Source organism: Dipodomys spectabilis, unplaced genomic scaffold (assembly GCF_019054845.1).
Source record: "Dipodomys spectabilis isolate Male_0828 unplaced genomic scaffold, ASM1905484v1 ptg000148l, whole genome shotgun sequence".
Taxonomy (NCBI): domain Eukaryota; kingdom Metazoa; phylum Chordata; class Mammalia; order Rodentia; family Heteromyidae; genus Dipodomys; species Dipodomys spectabilis.
Genome location: NW_024870825.1, coordinates 1675876 through 1695160, shown reverse-complemented (window position 1 = coordinate 1695160; position 19285 = coordinate 1675876). Strand labels below are relative to the sequence as shown.

At 51.6% G+C, this 19285-nt stretch overlaps 1 protein-coding gene across 1 annotated transcript in view; it reads left to right on the top strand.

Annotated features, from left to right (window-relative positions):
• Ptgfrn (prostaglandin F2 receptor inhibitor) overlaps window positions 1–19000 on the top strand; it is a 42633-nt gene extending 23633 nt beyond the window's left edge. The window contains exons 4-9 of the mRNA XM_042692260.1: window positions 1249–1629; window positions 8141–8566; window positions 9440–9859; window positions 13558–13665; window positions 16942–17247; window positions 18713–19000. Coding sequence (XP_042548194.1) covers window positions 1249–1629; window positions 8141–8566; window positions 9440–9859; window positions 13558–13665; window positions 16942–17247; window positions 18713–18879 — 1808 coding nt within the window. The 3' untranslated portion in view covers window positions 18880–19000. The remainder of the gene's footprint in view (window positions 1–1248; window positions 1630–8140; window positions 8567–9439; window positions 9860–13557; window positions 13666–16941; window positions 17248–18712) is intronic.
• Window positions 19001–19285: the final 285 nt, after the last annotated feature.

Here is a 19285-nt window from a genome sequence, read left to right as displayed (position 1 = left end):
TGTTCAACGTCTTTTAAAAATTTGCCTGCATGCCACACAGCGTTTTCCATTTGAAAAGCTTTGACAGGAGGACGCTGAGGCTAGATCTGTCTTGTATGTGACAGCAAATTCTTGCGTGTCTCATCTAAATATAGTCGACTTTTAATTACACCCACTAGCGCAAGGGGGCAGTGGTGTGGATAATCCCAAACTCATTGCTCTTCAGGATTCAGGATTCCGGGCCTCTGGCTGGCTTTCAGGTAGACAGAGCGAATAAATCAATTGAGGAGGGAGAAGTTGATTCAGAAAGACAATTGTCTGATTTCACCTCCTTGGCTCTGTTGTGTGCTTTGAAGCTCTGGGGATCTACCTCAGGACCTATGCACAAGCCAGGCAGCGTTGGCACACAGGGCCAAGGATCTTCCAATTTTCTTCTATGTCTTTCCTTCCTTGTTTTTTCTTCTGTGCCTATCCTGAACTTAAGGCCTGGGCGCTGTCCCTGAGCTTTGAATTGGAGATGATGAATAAAATAAATGAAGCATTAAGAACATACCAAGCATATAGAATATGAAAGGGAATCTAGTATGTTTTATGAATGAATACATTAAATATTCCTGAAATCCCTAGCAACCGTACAAGCTGTCTAATTTTCATAATGTGAGTTCGAATTTCAAAGGAGATGATTGGCCGGGCACTGGTGGCTCACGCCTGTAATCCTAGCTACTCAGGTTGAAATCTGAGAATTCGGGTTCTAAGCAGGCTGGGGCAGGGAAGTCCTTGGAGACTCTCATCTCCAACCACCAAAAAGCAGGAAATGGAGCTGTGCCTCAAGTGGTAGAACATCCACCTGCAGCGGAAAAAGTAAGGGATCATGCTCAGACCTCTGAGTTCAAGCCCCAGCATCGGCTTTAAAAAAAGAAAAGAAAAAGAATAACCAGGTGGCTGGTGGCTCACGCCTGTCATCCTAACTACTCAGGAGGCTGAGATCTGAGGATCACAGTTCAAAGCCAGCCTGGGCAGGAAAATCTGTGGGACTCTCATCACCAGTGAGCCACCAGAAAACTAGAAGTGGTGCTGTGGCTCAAAGTGGTAGAGCGTGATCTGTGAGAAAAAGCTTGGGGACAGTGTCTGGGCAGTGAGTTCAAGCCCCATGACTGACAAAAAGCCAAAAGGAAAGTGATTGCCTAAGGAGGCAGGGGTTGGGCTTTGGAAGCAGGGCAGCTGGCTGTAGTCCGGGTCTCTTCGAGAGTTTTCTTTTTGCCCTTCCAGTGCTGCGTGCTGCCGTGGCCCGGAACGTGTCAGTGGCCGAGGGGACGGACCTGGACCTGGCCTGCAACATCAGCACGGACCGCGCCGACGACGTGCGCCCCGAGGTGGCCTGGTACTTCAGCCGCTCGCCCGATGGCGCCCTGCCCGCCTCCCGCATGCTGGCCCAGCTGGACCGCACCTCCCTAGTGCACAGCGCACCTGGCGTGGCTCTGAGTCACACGGACATGCGGTCCTACCATCTCCTCGTGCGGGATGTGAGCAGGGACAGTGCCGGCTACTACTTCTGCCAGGTGGCGCTCTGGACCCTGGGACACAACCGGAGCTGGCACAAGGTGGCGGAGGCCAGGTCTGCGCCGGCCAGTGTGGACGTCACATGGCTGGGTGAGTGGTGTGGCGAATTGCCAGTTCCTGCCTCCCGGCCTCTGCAGGAGTCTGGGTGCTGAGGATTGTGTATTGAGACAGTCTTCTGATCAGAACAGATCCCAGGCTGGAAGGCAAAGGAAGGCAGGGGGGGCAGAGTCGGGGGACAGGGGTGGTACTTAGAAAGTGTGCCTGTCTTCATCTCTGCCCTCTTTGAGAGTGTAGCGTTTCCTTTCGATGTAGAGATGTGCAGGTCAAGACAGGCGTGTTGGCTCACGCCTGTCATCCCAGCTACTCAGGGGGCTGAGATCTGAGGATCACGGCTCAAAGCCAGCCCTGGGCAGGAAAATCTGTGAGACTTTTATCTCTAACACACCACCAGAAAACCAGAAGTGGAGCTGTGACTCAAGTGGTAGAGCATCAGCCTTGAGTGAAATACTATACTGAGGGCCAGCGCCCAGCCCCTGAGTTCAAGCCCTCGTGCCTCCCCTCCCACCCCCCAGACCAAAGAAAGAACAAGAAATGGATCTTTTTTGGAAGGGGGGCTGCAGTCCCGCTTCTTCTTCTGGACTCCCCTGTGCTCCGGGGCATGGACTTCTGCTTTCTAAAGCTGGGTTGGGAAGAAGATTATTTATTTATTTTTTAATTTTATTTTATTTTTAGTGCTGGTCCTGGGGCTTGAACTCAGGATGTGGGAGCTGTCCTTGAGCTTTTGCGCTCAAGGGTAAGCACTCTACCACTTGAACCACATTTTCTCTTCCAACTTTTTAGTGGTTAATTGGACATAAGAGTCTCACAGACTTTCCTGCCTGGCCTGGCTCTGAACTGTGATCTTCAGACCTCAGCCTCCCAGGCAGCTGGGGTTACAGGCCTGAGCCACCCTGCCCAGCTCCACAGTGACTTCGGTTGCTGACCTGGTTTCCATGCAGGACCTGGCTGCTTCTTCATGGTTATTTGTCATCTGTCGTCTCTGTCAGGCCACATGTCACCCGTGTGTCTTCTGTCTCCTGGCCTCACTCCCCAGCTCTGCCCTCTGTTAGCTCATGGGGGGGGAGGGGCACCCGCGTGGGCCCCTGCCTCATTAGTGTCGAACAAGAACCTGAGGACGTCTGTGCGTGCAGACGCCTCCCCTCCATGTGGCTTGTTAGAAAGACAAGGTGTGTTTCAGTGAGACGTGCCTGGCTCGAGTTTCATCTCTGTGGTCTGTCTGCACGCGTGGACGTGGCTCTGGTTCCTAGGAGGCAGACCTTACTTTAAAGGTCAGGCCGTGGCTTCTTGCTGTTCACGTGCCTCATCTGCGTGAGACCTCCAATTGCATGGGTGTTGGATTCACTGCTCTGTGTTCCTTTAACTGGCAAAGGATGGGGCTGACAAGTGGGGACTGAGTGGGGGCAGAGGGTGAAGAGCAGCAGGGGCAGTGAGCTGCGCTGGAGCCAGCCCTGTCCATCATTGTCCTTGTGATACGGGGAAGGGCGAGGAGGCCAGCCTGGCCTGAACTCTAAGGAGAGCACTGAGCTGCGGGGAAGTTGGCCAGCCGGGACTCCTTAGCAACCTCCCAATAAACAGACACATGCCATGGGGGCTGTCATCACTGCAGCAGAATTTCTCTCCTGGCTCTGACCCCCTGTGACGTGTGACCAGGCTGTCAGGTCCCTGTGCTGAGTCCCAGCCCTTTTTGGCTGCCTGTGTACCCGATTCCAGGGTTTCTTTGAAGTGCTGGGATGATGGGCCCCTGATACATCATGGGAGAGGTTTCTGGGGGCTCTTGAGGGGGTGCTGTATTCTCCAGAATGAGAAGATATAACACTAAGCTGTGGGCGAGGCTCTGTTGCTCACACTTGTAATCCCAGCTACTTGAGAGGCACTGGCAGTCTGAGGTGAGCTTGATTCTGAGCAAGTATGAGACCCTGTAATAACAAACTAAAGCCCAAGAGGGGGAGTATGGCACAAGTGGTTAAACTCTTACCTGGCAAACAGGAGGCCAGGTTCAAATCCCCAGCGTAAAAGAAAGAGAAAGGGGGAAACGAGGCACACTGGATTCCTACACAGATATAACAGAAAACTCAATTTTGCCACCTAACAGATTAAGAATAAAAATTGGCCAGGTACCTGTAGCTCAAGCCTGTAATGCTAGTAACTACTCAGGCGGCTGAGATCAGAGGATCAAGGTTCAAAGCCGGCTTGGGCAGGAAAGTCCATGAGATTCTTACCTCTAATGAACCACCAGAAAACCGGAAGTGGCTCTGTGGCTCAAGTGGTAGAGCACTAGCCTTGAGCTGAAGAGCTGAGGAACAGCTCCCAGACCCAGAGTTTAAGCCCCATGACCAACAACAACAACAACAAAAGTGATGATGACAGTAATGATAATTACTGTTGGGGCTTGGCATGCGATGTACAGACCCCGGCTTACATCCTGCTCCCTACCATTGTCTGAAAATGAAGTTCTGGTTTTTATCTTGCTTGTGAGTTTGAGGGTCAGGAACAGAGGACAGCCCCATGGGGTTCATCTCTGCCTTCCCACACAAAGCAAGGGGCTGCAGTATCATGAGACCAGCCGGCTCACCCTCTGTTTTCTCCTGCTGCTCAGAGCCATCCAGGGTCCTCCCAAGATCAGGGATTGGGGGTAAGGCTCCCTTTGTGGGCACAAGGTCACAGGGACGGAGGCTATGTGGGGGAGATGCTACATCTTTGGAAAATGGAATCTACCACTGTTTGATCTATCTATTCAATAATTTTTTTGAAGCCGGACACTGGTGGCTCACACCTGTAATCCTAGCTACTCAGGAGGCTGAGATCTGAGGATCATGGTTCAAAGCCAGCCCGGGCAGGAAAGTCCCTGTAACTCTTATCTCCAGTAAACCACCAGAAAACCAGAAGTGGCGCTGTAGTTCAAGTGGTAGAGCGCCAGCCTTGAGTTAAAGAGCTGAGGGACAGTGCTCAGGCCCAGAGTTCAGGCCCCACGACCGACAAAAAATTAATTTTTTTAGCTGGCGCTGGGGGTTGAACCCCGGGGCCTCTTGCTTTCTGGGTAGGTGCTTTGCACTTGGCCAGGCCTCTAGCCCTGTTTTGCACTGAATATTTTGAGGCAGGCAGGGAGTCACTATCTGCCTCAGTACGCAACCGGATGGCGATCTGTGTATCTTAGGTTTCCCATCGTTTTTATTTTAGTCCCTCCTGGCCTTGAACCTTGAACTCAGCCTCCCAGGTAGCAAAGATTACAGTGTAAGCCACCAGCCCACAGAATCATGATGCTTTCTTTAAAGGATGAGAAAGAAATCTTTTGTGTGTGTGTGTGTGTGTGTGTGTGTGTGTGTGTGTGTGCACGCGTGTGCGCATGCGTGCGTGCATGCATATATGCTTGTGTTTTGACTTAAGATTTATGTCCCACTTTGAAGGGGGCAAAGATTGAAGATGGCTTGCAAAATGAAGCATAAGGAGGAGACATGAAAATAAAATCAAAATCAAAAGGGATTTTTAAAAAATCTTAAGAATAGATATTGCAAGGTAGCTGGGATGAATTAGTTACTCAGGAGAGGGCCTGCGTTTGCCTCTGAAGTTTGAAGACTGGAAACCAAAAGAGATGTGGATATATAGTATTCCTCCGAGGAAGGAAAACGAGCTTTTTCTTGGCACTGAATTTGTCACATGCCCTCTCACTTCAGAGGCATGAGACTGGATAATGGAAAGAACTTTCCAATGCTCTTCTTATACACAGGCCCTAAACAAGTGTTCATATGGGTGTCCTACATGCTCTTTCTCAAAGCCAAGGGCGTGTGTGTGTGTGTGTGTGTGTGTGTGTGTGTGTGTGTGTGATGTGTGCATGCATGTGTGCACATGCACCAATCCTGGGCCTTGAACTCAAGACTAATTGCTTAATTTTGTCACTTAGGTTGTCATTCAATCACTTGACTCACAGCTCCACTACCGGCTTTTTCTGAATAGGTTATTGGAGATAAGATTTGTCTCATAGGAAGTGGCGCTGTAGCTCAAGTGGTAGAGCGCTCGCCTTGAGCTGAAGAGCTGAGGGACAGCGCCCAGGCCCAGAGTTCAAGTCCCACGACCGACCAAAAAAAAAAAAAAAAAAAAAAAAAGATTTGTCTCATAGACTTTCCTGCCTTGGCTGGCTTTGAACCATGCTCCTTAGATCTCAGCCTCCTGAGTAGCTAAGATTACAGGAGTAGTACCTGGCTAACACACCTATCTTAAGTGTGTGAAGGAGTTTCTAGAAGAATCTGAATTTCTCTAGAGGGACAAAGATGGCTTTGTGTTGGTCTTGGTTAGTGTGTGGCTAGAATCTGTACACCGGCATGTCTTCTGCCATCGGATGTCTTAATGAGCCTTTGGCAGAGGTGGATGGGAATCATTCACGCTTGAGCTCTGGGCCCCAGGCCCCAGCCTGGTGCGGTGTTAATTGGAGAAGTTCCCGGGGTGGCGGATGCAGGCAGGAGGAGGGGCTGAGAGGCTGCTTTACATTCTCCGCCGGGCACTGCCAGTCCCCTCTGCCCACTGCGGCCGCCAAGGAAGGTAATTATTTTTCTTTAAAAGGGGCCCTTAATCTGCTAAGTAGTTGGTAGCAACCGCAGAGTTCTATCACTGCAGGAGGAAATATTTGCGTGTGGCATGTTTTTAGGATGACAATTATCAGCCGTCTGTCTAGGATTACCCCAACTTTTTCTTTTTCTTTTTTTTTGGGGGGGGGAGGTCCGGTTGTAGAGACTGAACTCTGGGCCTGGGCGCTGTCCCTCAGCTCTTCAGCTCAAGGCTAGTGCTCTACCACTGGAGCCACAGTGTCACTTCCGGCTTTTTTCTTTTTGCTTATGTAGTGCTGAGGAATCGAACCCAGGGCTCATGCATGCAAGGCAAGCGCTCTACCACTGAGCCACTTTCCCAGCCCCCCAACTTTTTCTTGTGTGGCCATACTGGGGCTTGAACCCAGAGCCTCACCTTTGTTCTTGGCTTTTCCACTCAAGGAAAGTTTGAAGGATTGCAGTTTGAAGACAGCACTGGCAAAGAAATCCTTGAGACTCTCGTTAACCAGCAAAAAGCTAGAAGTGAAGGTATGGTTCAAGTGGTAGTGTGCCAAGCTGGAGTGAAAATGCTAAGCAAGAATGCAAGGCCCTAGGTTCAAGCCCCAGGACTGGCACAGACTGTCTGAGCAGTTTGTAACAGAAGGTTACAGGGAGGGTCTCTGTCCAGGATTGCAGCTTGGAGCTCAGCATGTTGGTTGGTGAGCGGATCCCTGCCTCAGAATGTGAGGCCTGCTCCTGCAGGTCCGCCGGGGCCTTCTGGCATGAATTATGTATTTTTAACTTGTATATTATAGATAGAAATGTGCAAATCCCATAGTGGAGGAACTGCCGGCTTCCATAGCCTCCAGGACTTTCTGAGATTACATCATCTCTCTTTCTGGAGTCCAAGTCTCACCACGTAGCCTGAGCTGGCGCTGCACTCAGTCCACCTGAGTCTGCCTCCTAAGTGCTGGGATTACAGGCACGGACCACCATGCCCAACCTCTGGCTATCACCTCATTTTAATGTTGAATGTGTTAGCATGCATCCAAACTGATAAGCATTTTAAAACCCAAGAACCATGGCATTCTTAGCTGATTTCTTGATTGAGATCAGGCAGGATGCGGCTGTAATCAGTGGTGAAATGCTATCACCAAGATGAGCATTTTTATGCAAATAATAAATTTCCTTAGACTCAGCAAGTACGTTAGCATCTCAGCTGTCGCCTTTGCAGATGGCAGAGTGGGACCGGCCTGGTCTGGGGCGGAGTCTGGTAGAAGGACCCTGTGGCCACAGGACAGCATGCGAAGGCAGCCCTGAGTGAACAGGAATCAGAGCGGGGACTGTGGTGCTGACTTCGAGTTCAGAGGAGGTCTTGTCCCCGGGAAGGGGGCCCCTTACCCCAGGGTCGTGGGCATGGCGGCCAGGGAAAAGGGCATCCTCTTGGTAGACCATTTTTATTTTTATTTTATTTGTCGATTGTGGGGCTTGAACTCTGGGCCTGGGCACTGTCCCTCAGCTCTTCAGCTCAACGCGAGCGCTCTACCATTTGAGCCACAGCGCCACTTCCAGTTTTCTAGTGTTTTATTGGAGGTAAGAGTTTCACAGATTTTCCTGCCCGTGCTGGCTTTGAACTGTGATCCTCAGATCTCAGCCTCCTGAGTAGCTAGGATTACAGGCGTGAGCCACCAGTGCCCGTCTGGTAGACCATTTTTAAAAGGGCAAAGCGATTTCTCTCCTTCCTTCTTTCCTTCCTTCCCTTTCTCTGGGGCTGGAACACAGAGCCTTGTGCCCTCAGTTGGCTTTTTCACTCAAGGCTAGTGCTCTGTCACTTGAGCCACACCTCCACTAATGGCTTTTTGCTGCTTAATTGGACACCAGAGTTTCATGGACTTTCCTTCCCAGGCTGGCTTTGAACTGCCATCCTCAGAGCTCAGCCTCTTGAGCAGCTGGGATGACAGGTGGGAGCCACCAGTACCCAGTTGCTTAACACCTCTAAGGGGGCCTCTCTGTCTCCTGTTCAGAGCCAGACTTCCAGGTGTTCCTGAACGCCTCCCGCATGCCTGCGTTTGCAGACGACCCAACAGAACTGGAGTGCCGGGTGGTGGATGTGCGGCCCGCGGAGGCCCGCGTGCGGCTGGCAGTGTCGTGGTACTACCGGCTGAGCCGGCGCAGTGACGATGCGGTAGCCAGCGAGCTCCTGGCCGTCATGGACGGGGACTGGACACTGCGGTATGGAGAGAGAAGCAAGCGCCGGGCCCGGGACGGCGAGTTTATTTTTTCAAAGGAGCACACGGACACGTTCAGTTTCCGGATCCAAAGGACAACGGAGGGCGACAGGGGCAATTATTTCTGCGTTGTGTCTGCCTGGACCCGGCAGCCCAACAACAGTTGGGTGAAGAGCAAAGATGTCTTCTCCAAACCTGTCAGCATTTTCTGGGCGGCAGAAGGTGGGGGTGATATTTTCTTCATTATTTTTATCATCTATCTATCTATCCATTTATCTTGGTCAGTTACAAGATTTTATCTTAATACCTTGAGTTTACTCAGCTTGATTACTTGACTTGTGCTCTACCATCTGAGCCACAGTTCTCTGGAAACAGAGTCTCATAGGCTTTTCTGCCCAGGCTGTCTTTGAAGCGCAGTCCCTCAGGGCCTGGGTGCTGTCCCTTAGCTTTTTACCTCAAGACTGGCAGTGCTCTACCACTCTAGCCCACCTCTTAGCTGGTTAGTTGGAGGTGGAGTAGAGGCCTGGACTCTGCCAGACCTGGCCTTCACAGGGAGGCCTCTGGGACCTCGGCCTCCTGCGCCACTGGGGTTATGGGTGTGAGCTGCAGGCTTACTCAGGTTGCTTGGGCAGCACTGCGTCCTGGCTCAACATCAAAACAGCTTTTCTGGGGTTAAAGCACCAGTTCAGTGTGACGTCAGAGTGCCATGCGCGTGCTCCAGTCATGTTGGTCGTAAGTGTGTCCCATGATGGATGAAATGGTCATGGCTGCACTGGCTTCCCTAGTGTGGGAGGAGGGTAGTGGTGTGGCCCACAGTCTGGCATGGGCGTCAGGTCTACCCGCGCCCTCCCACCCTCGCCAGGGACCAAACTGTATTGGCCGTCTTGGGAAGGGGATGTCACCTTTGGCTCCCCAAATCCTCTTGGTAAAACATCTAGGACTTGAAGTTCTTCCGTGCCAAATTGTGCGTAGCAATCGCTGGTCTCTGCGTAGGCTCAAGACTGCTTTGCCTCGGCCTCCAGGTGCTCTTTCCTTCTCCGCTTCTAGATTTTTCTAGAAAAACCTAGAGCTGACCTGCCCTGCTTCTCCCTCTAGATTCTGTGCTGGTGGTGAAGGCCCAGCAGCCCAAGCCCCTGTTCGCAGCAGGGAGCACGTTTGAGATGACCTGCAAGGTGTCCTCCCGGAACATGAAGTCCCCCCGCTACTCAGTGGCCATCACAGCAGAGAAGACGGCCACAGCCGGCCCGGGACCCAATGAGACCCGGTGCATGGTCTCCCTGGACCAGGATGCGGTGGTGAGGCCAGGGAACTGGACAGATGCCGCACGGGCACAGGGCGTGGTGCTGGAGAAGGTACAGGAAGACGAGTTTCGCTACCGAATGTACCAGACTCAGGTGTCGGATGCCGGGCTGTACCGCTGCGTGGTGACTGCCTGGGCGCCGGTCGGGGGCAGCCTGTGGCGGGAGGCGGCCACTAGCCGCTCCAACCCCATCGAGATCGACTTCCAGACCTCAGGTGAGCTGGGGCTCCGCCATTGTGCCTGGCACACCTGTCAGGTGGCCTCCGGCTTTAAAATAGCTTTGGATGCCGTCAACACACGCATCCAAAGCATGGCATTCGCTCAGTGCTGGCAGCTCACGCCTATAATCCTAGCTGCTCAGGAGGCTGAGATCTGAGGATTGGGAAAGCTGAGGTCCAAAGATAAAGGTTCTAAGTAAGCCAGCCTGGCAGCAACGTCTGTGAAATGCTTACCTCCAATTAGCTAGCCAAAAGCTGGAGTGGAGGTGCTGCTCAAACAGTAGAGCACCAGCTTTGAGTGAAAAATGCAAGTGAAAGCATAAGGTTCTGAGTTTGAGCCCTAGTACTGACACCCCCCGCCAACACACACATAGAAACCACCATCACCAAAAGCCATTTTTAGAAGTGTTTTTTTTTTAAAATCATCTTTAAGTACTTGTACAAAGAGGTTTTAATTTAACGTGACAATTTGTGAATACGACGCATCTTGATCAGTGTCACCCCTACATCATTCTCCCCCCACTCTCCCAGCCCCACCCATCCTCTCACGCTTCCCTCACTCCATGTTCACGCGCTGAAATTATGACCCTTCACCTGCCCTTCCTCTCTGTGCACTGTACCTCCCAGCAACAGCCCAGCTCCCTGGTATTCCTTTGTTACCCTCTAAGTTGGTTGTTCAAAGCAGTTACACCACTGGGATCCCCGCTGCGTACACCATCCGTTAGTGTGTTTGCGTGTGTCTGCGTAGACCCTGCGTATGTTTCTTGTATGCTTGTTGTTTGGCTCTCACTTCCACATCCAAGTGAGAACATGCTCCCTTTGTCTAAGCATGATTTCACTCAATGTAAATTTTTCCCCAGGTCCATATTCTTCCCAATGGATGGGAAGAGTTCTGTGTGTATGTGTGAGAGAGAGAGAGAGAGAGACATTTTCTTCATCTGCTCACTCATTGTCAGGCCTCTGGGCTGCTTCCCTGACTTGCCTGTGGTGTACTGAGCAGCAGTTGAACCTGGGTGTGCAATTATTAGAACATTTTCTTAATACCCAAACAACACCCAGCCAACACCCTTCAATCCTGCCTTCTCCTTTCCTGTCCCCTGCCAGCCGCTAATCTACTTTGTATCTCTGTTCTGTTCATTCACACAAGCTCTGTAAGATGTGGTCTCATTATCTATTTTAATGTATCGTATGTTTCAAAGGCCACCATGCTGAAACATGCCTCAGTATTCATGCTTTTTTTTTTTTTAAACTGTGTCGGTTGTGGGGCTTGAACTTGCTGAAGGTGAGTGCTCATCCATTTTGAGCCACAGCGCCACTTCCAGTTTTCTAGTGGTTTGTTGAAGATAAGGGTCTCACAGACTTTCCTGCCCAGGCTGGCTTTGAACTGCGGTCCTCAGATCTCAGCCTCCTGAGTAGCTAGGATGACAGGTGAGAACCACCAGCATGGCTCACTTCATGGTTTTTCTTTAATCACTGAATAATATTCTATTATGGATCCACCACATTTTGTGGTTTCTGGTTCCTGACTGCTGTAAACAATGCTGCTCAGAACATTGCTATGGGAGTCTTTGGTGAATGTCCATTTTTGTGTCCATCCTTACTTTAAAATACCTAGAACTGGGTCCTTGAGATTTCACAGGAGTCCGGGAGGGCCCGCTGTGGTCTGGGTCCTGTGCAAGTTGCCTGTGACACTACCCAGACAGACCTCTGCACAGCACACCATTGTCCCAGAAACAGCCATGAGGAAAACGTCCCGTGTTGCCAGTCAGCCGTTGATCTCGTGGGAGAGAAGGAAGTCACCCCTGGGAACAGGCCCCACAATGGAACCTTTCTTCCCAGCCCTCGCCTGCCTGGCAGCCCTGACCCACCCCCTGCCCCCCCCACCAGTCCCACAGCCGAGCCAACAGGGAGAGTGAGAACTCGAACTTACAGCCTGGAAGGCATTTGGAGTTCTGTTTCAAAAGAAAAAGAAAAAGGTGACATTTGTCTAAAGGAAGTAAATATGTGCTGTTTCCAATTAAATAAATAGGGACATAAATCCAATATGGAGATTTCTTAATATTTTATCCTTTTGTATTCTCTTATAAGAGGCCAAAGAAAGCCTCTTAGTGCAGTTCTATGAAATTTATGGACTTAATCATCTGGAAAAAAAGAAAAAAGGGTGAGGGTGGATATGAGGCCCTGAGTTCGAGCCCCGGTTCTGACGACAGTGGGGTCTGCTCAGAGCTCAAATCACAAATGACCATAGGTAGGCCACCCCTGCCCAGGACAGCCAGGCTCAGCTTCCCTCCCAGGCTGCGGACCCAGCTGGGGGCCGGGGGCTCGGAAGCCAGCGCTGGGCGGCCATCCTGGCTTGGCCTCTCGAGTCCAGAGTTCCCATGCACTCCAGAACACATGGAACTTTCCAGGCTTTCCACATTCTGAATGACACAGATTCTTTATACACTTCCTGTCGTGAAAGCAATCTATTTGTTTTATTGGGCATTGGGTTGAAATGAAAATCTAATATTCTTTCAATTACTTCATCTCTCTCCCTGTCTGTCCGTCTGTCTGATGGCTGTTTCTTTCTGGTAATTCTGAATGAGAAGCTAACAGTGGTTCCCTTAACTTCTAATGAGTTTTGGAGCCAGTAGCCAGGGCTGTCCCCTTTGCTTCTCAGGAAACACATGGGAAATCCTGCAGCACTGAATGTTCTGGAACCTTCTCTCTGGTTTGCCTGTTGTTGGGTTTTAGGAGTTAGGATGATAAGGTAAACCTTGACTTGTTGGGATTAGCTTTGTTTAGAGCTGGGAACTGCTCCGGTTCTTTGACAAGTTAAAAGCAGTCATTTTGTCTACTGTGTTCTCAGGGAGGTGTGCAAGACAAATTTTGACTAGAGAGATGGGGGGGTTTTTTGTTTGGGTTTTGTGTTTGTCCAGTACTGGGTTTGAACTCAGGGCCTCATGCTCTCACTTGACTTTTTCAGTCAAGGTTGGTTCTCTATGACTTGAGCCACACCTCCTGCCTGTCTTTCCTGATTCATTGGAGATCAGGTCTTCTGGACTTTGCCCAGGGTAGATTCAAACTGGTTTTCCGTATTAGCCAGGACAACCTGACTCACTGGATAGAGGTTTTATGTTTACTTTGTACTCGGCTCTAGTTTTTGGATTCAAAGTGAAGACCGAGAGCTCCGGTGTGGCCTGTGTGGTCTCTTAAAGGAATATCCAGGCTGTCTCAGCCCCCCTGCCCGCAGGTTAGAGCCACCGTGCCCTCTGTGCTCCCAGCCCACTCCTTAGAAAGACTGCTGTCACATTTGTCTCCTTTCTTCAGCAGGGCCTGTCCCCGCCACACACGGCTCAGTCCCTGTCCCCTAACTGGCCAATAGCCTGGCCAGCGCGACCCACCTCATAGGAACACTCAGGTGGTGCCAAGCTGGGGGGGGGGGGGGCTGGACATGAGAGTGAGGCAGTCATGAGAGAAGCAAAAGGAAAAGCTGGGTCGAGACTTCTGGGAAGAGCTCTCACTCAGTGTCAGCTCCAGACCGAGTTCCCGGGGGGTGCTGGGCTCGAGTCTGCGTGGAAGGCCGGTGCCTTAGGATGGCTACATGGGGAGTTTCCAGGCAGTTCTGGGGGAAGTGGGCCATGCTGAACCGTGTTGGAGAGCAGGCATGGCATGGGGCCGTGTGAAACTGATGGGGCCATGCTGCTTTCTCCTAGGTCCAGTGTTCAACGCCTCTGTGCACTCAGACACACCCTCTGTCACCCGTGGCCAGCCTATCAAGGTCTTCTGCATCCTGACCGTGGAGGGCGCCATGCTGGACCCAGGTACCACGCTCCGTCCTCATCCAGTTCTCGAGAGCACTTGGTGTGCTACCCTGTCCCCCTCTTCCCCCCCTCCGCCCCTGCCCGGCCTGGCCTGGTTGAATGGAAGCACAGCTGGAAACAAACCCAGATGTTCCATCAGAGTTATCAGGGCTGGGGGGGTGGGGGTGTCTCCAGGCATGATCCCAGATGAGTATGAAATCCACTAGCAGGTTCCTACTCCTACTCTGTCATTCATTCATTCATTCACTCAGATATTACTGAGCTCCTGACGTGCCTGAGTCTTGTTAGGTGCTAGGAACAGAGGACTGAGTGGCAGAATCAAAGCGTATCTAGGACACTGATGGCCCAGTTAAGGGCACACACAAAGCAGCCAGGCATCGTGCCTCACGCCTGTAATCCTAGCTTCTCAGGAGGCCAAGATCTGATGATCAAGGTTCCAAGCCAGCCTAGACAGTGACAAGTCCATTGGACTCGTCTCCAATTAAAAGCCAGAAGTGGCTCTGAGTAACAGAGCGTGAGGCCCTGAGTTCAAGCTTTAGTACCGGCACACAACAAAATAAAAGTCAGCATAGTGTAAAGCTATTTTTTTTTTACCACTCTCCCCTTTCCGCCCCCCCTCCCCCCCAGCCATGATCGTGCATGGTGTCTCCTACAAGAAGTGTGCTTTCTCACGGCCAAGGCCACAGTTGTGTCCTATAAAAATCTTCCCTCCACCCCACCGGTGCCTTCACAGCTGGCCGCGCTACACTCTTGGGCGATGTGTAGCTGCAGACCCTGAATAATTAAACACAGACTGCAAATTGGTTTCTTCAAGCGGCCTATGGGCTGGACGATAGTTCTCATTTGGAAGAGGTTGCATAAGTGACTGGGGTGGGGGGCTGGGCAGTGTCTCTAGCGGCGTACCACAGATTTGTGGAGGGAGCACTCAGGAGACACCTAGCTCAGGGGAGTGGGGGAGGAGGGCAGGCAAGGGCACGAGTCAGGACAGGTCTGCACTGTGTTGCTGGGATGTAGTAGGGATCCCGACACCACACGTTCATGCATGCAGCTCAGTCTGTGCAAAGGCTGGAGCAGCGGGGACGTGCATGACCACCACCAGGCCAGCCAGGGGGGGTCTTGGCTTTAGTGCTTTAGCTCCTAGCATCTACGATGACAGGTATAGAGAGCACCTGCTAGTGGAGCACCACTCGCAGGATCATGTCTGCCCAGTGCGGAGATCGCGGGGCACGTGCTGGGTTGTAGGGTGCTGTGCTCAGTAGCTTCAAGAACAGGACGGATGCAGTGACTCGCTGGGGAGCCCTGGTGCTGGCACTCTGCACAGGTGCAGAGTTGGGGAGTAGAGTGTGGTCATGGGTGGTGGGGACATGGTTCCTCCTGCATGCTGTATTCAGAAAACACCAGCACCTGTGCATGACAGCATGAATCCCCAGCACACCGGGCAGGGCCTGGGACCACTATGCCCTGGTGCCGGGGAGGAGGTGAGGAACCACTCTCGCCCCCCCCCCCCGTCCCCCTCCCCGGCCCCCTCCTCACTCACTAGGAACTAGAAAATGACACACGAGCACCTCAGTGAGTCAGCCCGAGAGAAAGAGGCTGCTTTCCAAAGAGCCGAAACAAGATGTCATTTTTGGTAGGGTTTTAGCCATTCCTGCTTAATATACATATATTATTTGTACTATGTATTATGTTATATTACATTTATTATATATCTATTATATATATTTTGCCAGTCCTGGAGCTTGAACTCTGAGCCTGGGTGCTGTTCCTGAGCTTCTTTGTGCTCAAGGCTAGTGATCTACCACTTGAGCCACAGCGCCACTTCCAGCTTTTCCTGTGTAGTTTATTGAAGATAAGAGTCTCATGAACTTTCCTGCCTGGGCTGGCTTCAAACCACAACCCTCAGATCTCCACCTCCTGCGTAGCTAGAATTACAAGTGTGAGCCAACAGCACCTGGCTTACATTTGTTTTAAATGTGGAATGTCTGAGAATCATTTATTTACGTTCTCATGTGCTTTTTTTTGGGGGGGGGGGTCCAGTCGTGGGCCTGAACTCTGGGCCTAGGCGCTGTCCCTCAGCTCTTCAGCTCAAGGCCAGCGCTCTACCACTTGAGCCACAGCGCCACTTCCGGCTTTTTTCTTTTTGCTTATGTGGTGCTGAGGAATCGAACCCAGGGCCTCATGCATGCAAGGCAAGTGCTCTACCACTAAGCCACCTTCCCAGCCCCTCATGTGCTTTTTGAAGTTGTTAGTTTACCTTTCCTAAATAAGTCGATGTTATTTTTTGTTCAGCAAAAGGTGCTTTGTACCAAAAGTTGTACAAATATGTGTGTGTGTGTGTGTGTGTGTGTGTGTGTATGCATGCCAGTACTAGGGGCTCAAACTTAGGACCTGGGCGCTGTCCCTGAGCTTTTTCAGTTAGGGCTAGCGCTTTACCACTTGAACTACAGCTCCACTTCTGGTTTTCTGGTAGTTCATTGGAGGTAAGAGTCTCATGAACTTTTCCTCTCTGGGCTGGCTTTGAACTGTGATCCTCAGATCTCAGCCTCCTGAGTAGCTGGGAGGACAGGTATGAGCCACTGGTGCCTAGGAATGTCAAAAGATTTAGGCCAGAGGTGTGGCTCAGTGGTGGATCATTTGTGCCACGTGTACAAGGTCCTGGGGTTGGTCTTACCAAAAAAAAAAAAAGCAAAGCAAAGGCCCGTGGCCCTTGGTCACTGGCGTGGCTGGCACTGTTGACAGAAGCCGAGACCGGGAGCCGGGCTGAGGAGGCCTGCGTACCCTTTACATTCTGGGAGATTGGCTTCTCTGTCACTTTCTGCTCTTCTGCTCACATGAATTTATTTCGGCTGTTACAACCTTGATTTCTCAGGACTTTATACCCCAGCGGCAGCACCTTGGGGCTGTGAGCCATGTCATTTTTGCAGTCTGGCATTTTGTCCCTTATCAGTTCAGTGTCTTTCCAGTCTGGGTCATGTGGCTGTCCTGTCAAGGGACACTATCTGGGGAGAGGGTAGGGGGTGAGGAGGGCACAGCGTGCCTTGCAGCTGTCTGCCAGCTCTACCTCTGGGGCTGTCTGAGGGGGGCTCATGGCCCCAAATTCTCTCCCAGGGCTCCCTAGGCTGGGCGGTAGCAGTAGTATGGTTACAAACCTGGACTCCAGGGAGGAGCTTGGACCACATCCTGTGGTTGGAATAAGATTCTGCTAAACAGCTCCCTCCCATGCGGGGGCCATGTGCATTTTCCTCATGGCACTGACCGGGGTTTTTGGCAATGTAGACTCCATGGCCTTCGACGTGGTCTGGTTTGCCGTACACTCCTTTGGTCTGGACGAGGACCCGGTGCTGTTGTCCACGCTGGACCGTAAGGGGATTGTCACCACAGCTCCACGCCACGGGAAGAGTGGCCTGAGCCTGGAGCGCGTGGGTGCGCTGGAGTTCCTATTACAGGTGCATGACTCCGAGGACCACGACTTCGGCAACTACTTTTGTGCCGTGACACCATGGGTGAAGTCACCGACAGGTTCCTGGCAGAAGGAGGCAGAGATTCACTCCAAGCCTGTCTTCATAACCGTGAAGATGGACGGTAGGTGCCACCCACCGCTGCATACATGGGCCCAAGGGTAGAGCCTCTCCCGCCTGGCTGCAGCTGCAGCTGATAGCCATCCAGGTTTCCGGTTTGAGGAACGTGCCACGACGGCAGTCTGCTTTCTCTCTGGGCTCAGTCTGTCCAGAAGGAGCAAAAGCAGCCCTGCTGGTTCCTAGCTTTATTGTCATGTGCCACAGGCACCATCAGGAAATGACTTGCAAGACTTGCTGGGAACTGGCCATCACAGCTGTAATCCCAGCTACTCAGGAGGCTGCAGAGCTGCGGAGTGCAGTTCAAAGCCAGCCTGGGCAGGAAAGTCCATGAGACTCTCATCTCCAGTTACCTAGTAAAGAGCCAGCAGAGAAGCTGTGGCTCAAGTGACAGAGCACCAGTCTGGGGTGAAAAAACTCAGGGACAGCGCACAGGTCCTGAGTTCAGCCCTGGTACAAGCACAAAACAACAACCACCACAAAAATCCTTTGTCTCACCAGCAAAAAAAAAAAAAAAAAATCCAAGTAATTATCTCACTGGATGCTATGTTGAAAGTAAACTATACAACTTTTGGTGGGATAGGAAAGAAAAACAGAGCAAGGGAAGGGTGACATTGTCCAAAAGGAAATGTGCTCTTTACCTGACTTATGAAACTGCAGTCCCTCTGTATCTCACCTTTATAGTATCATTTTTAAAAAAGCAAATAGAGAAAAAAGAATCAATTGGCATAAGTCCATGGAGAGTACGGAAGTCCAGGCGCCACTGCACAGCAGCAGGCGGTGGGGCGTGTTTTCTTAGTCATGTGCCTGTGTAAGGAGACAGACAGGAGCCCAGCTTTCACGGGCCACATGGCCTTTCTGATCCATCTCTGTTGTGCAGTGGGAGTGTCATCTCCCGTGAGACGTGAGATGAGACATCATCCAGTCGAGGAGTGCTGGTGTCTCCGGGGCTCCACACAGCATGTGCATTTCCGACACTTGTCATGTGTTACTGTATTCTCATCTTAAATTCTTCCCTTGAAGTTAATTCCATATGAAAACTCGAGCTCTTCCCAAACAAGTAGGGGAGTGATTATTCACTTTGCTCGATAATTTACTACAGCGTTACCTAAAATAGCTGCTCAGCACACTGGAGTCCTCCCGTGCGCAGGGCTGATTTATGCGTGGTATTTTTAAGGACGCATCTGCTGCTGAACGCACAGTGCCCTTATCCCGACTTTTAAAAATCAATCTCCTGCCAGACCCCTAAAAAAGCAAGTTGACATTCAAAGGCAGCGAGCGAAGCCGTTCTCCTGCCTTCCCCAATGGAGCAGGGCGGGGGAACACTTGCTCACTTTGTCAAGGGGGAAGAACTGAGGCAGCTAATCTATGCGGGCTGATCCCCAGGGATAGCCCCCGGGGTGGGGTAGGGGCACGCAGGTCCCCCACGGCTGCCTGCACAGCACTCACTGCCTCTCCTTGGTCTCCCCCAGTGCTGACTGCCTTCAAGTACCCGCTCCTCATCGGCGTGGGGCTGTCCACCGTGGTCGGCCTCCTGTCCTGCCTCATCGGCTACTGCAGCGCCCACTGGTGTTGCAGGAAGGAAGTGCAGGAGACGCGGCGGGAGCGTCGTCGACTCATGTCCATGGAAATGGATTAGATGCCCAGATGGAGCCTTCCAGAACATTCCAGGGACAGTGGGGTGAGAAGATGGACTAGACGCCCAGCCAGAGCCTTCCAGAATGTTCCAGGACAGTAGGGTGAGGCGATGGACTGAACGCCCAGCTGAGCCATCCAGAATGTTCCAGGGATGGTGGGTGAGGACAGAAACGTTTGGAAATGAAATATCACACTAGAAACCAGTCCTCTCTATCTCAGGTGGGAGTTTGCGCTCTCCTTTTGGCATGTCATGAGCGCGGACATGTTTACCTTGACACAGCTCCCTCCCACAGCACTTTCTGCTCTAGAACAATCTCGAGTGTGTGCTCTTTCCTGACTGCGGCTTTTTAATGGTTAAACCTTTGCCTAAATTTTTTTTTCTCCTCTTACAGATCTCCGAGTGTGTG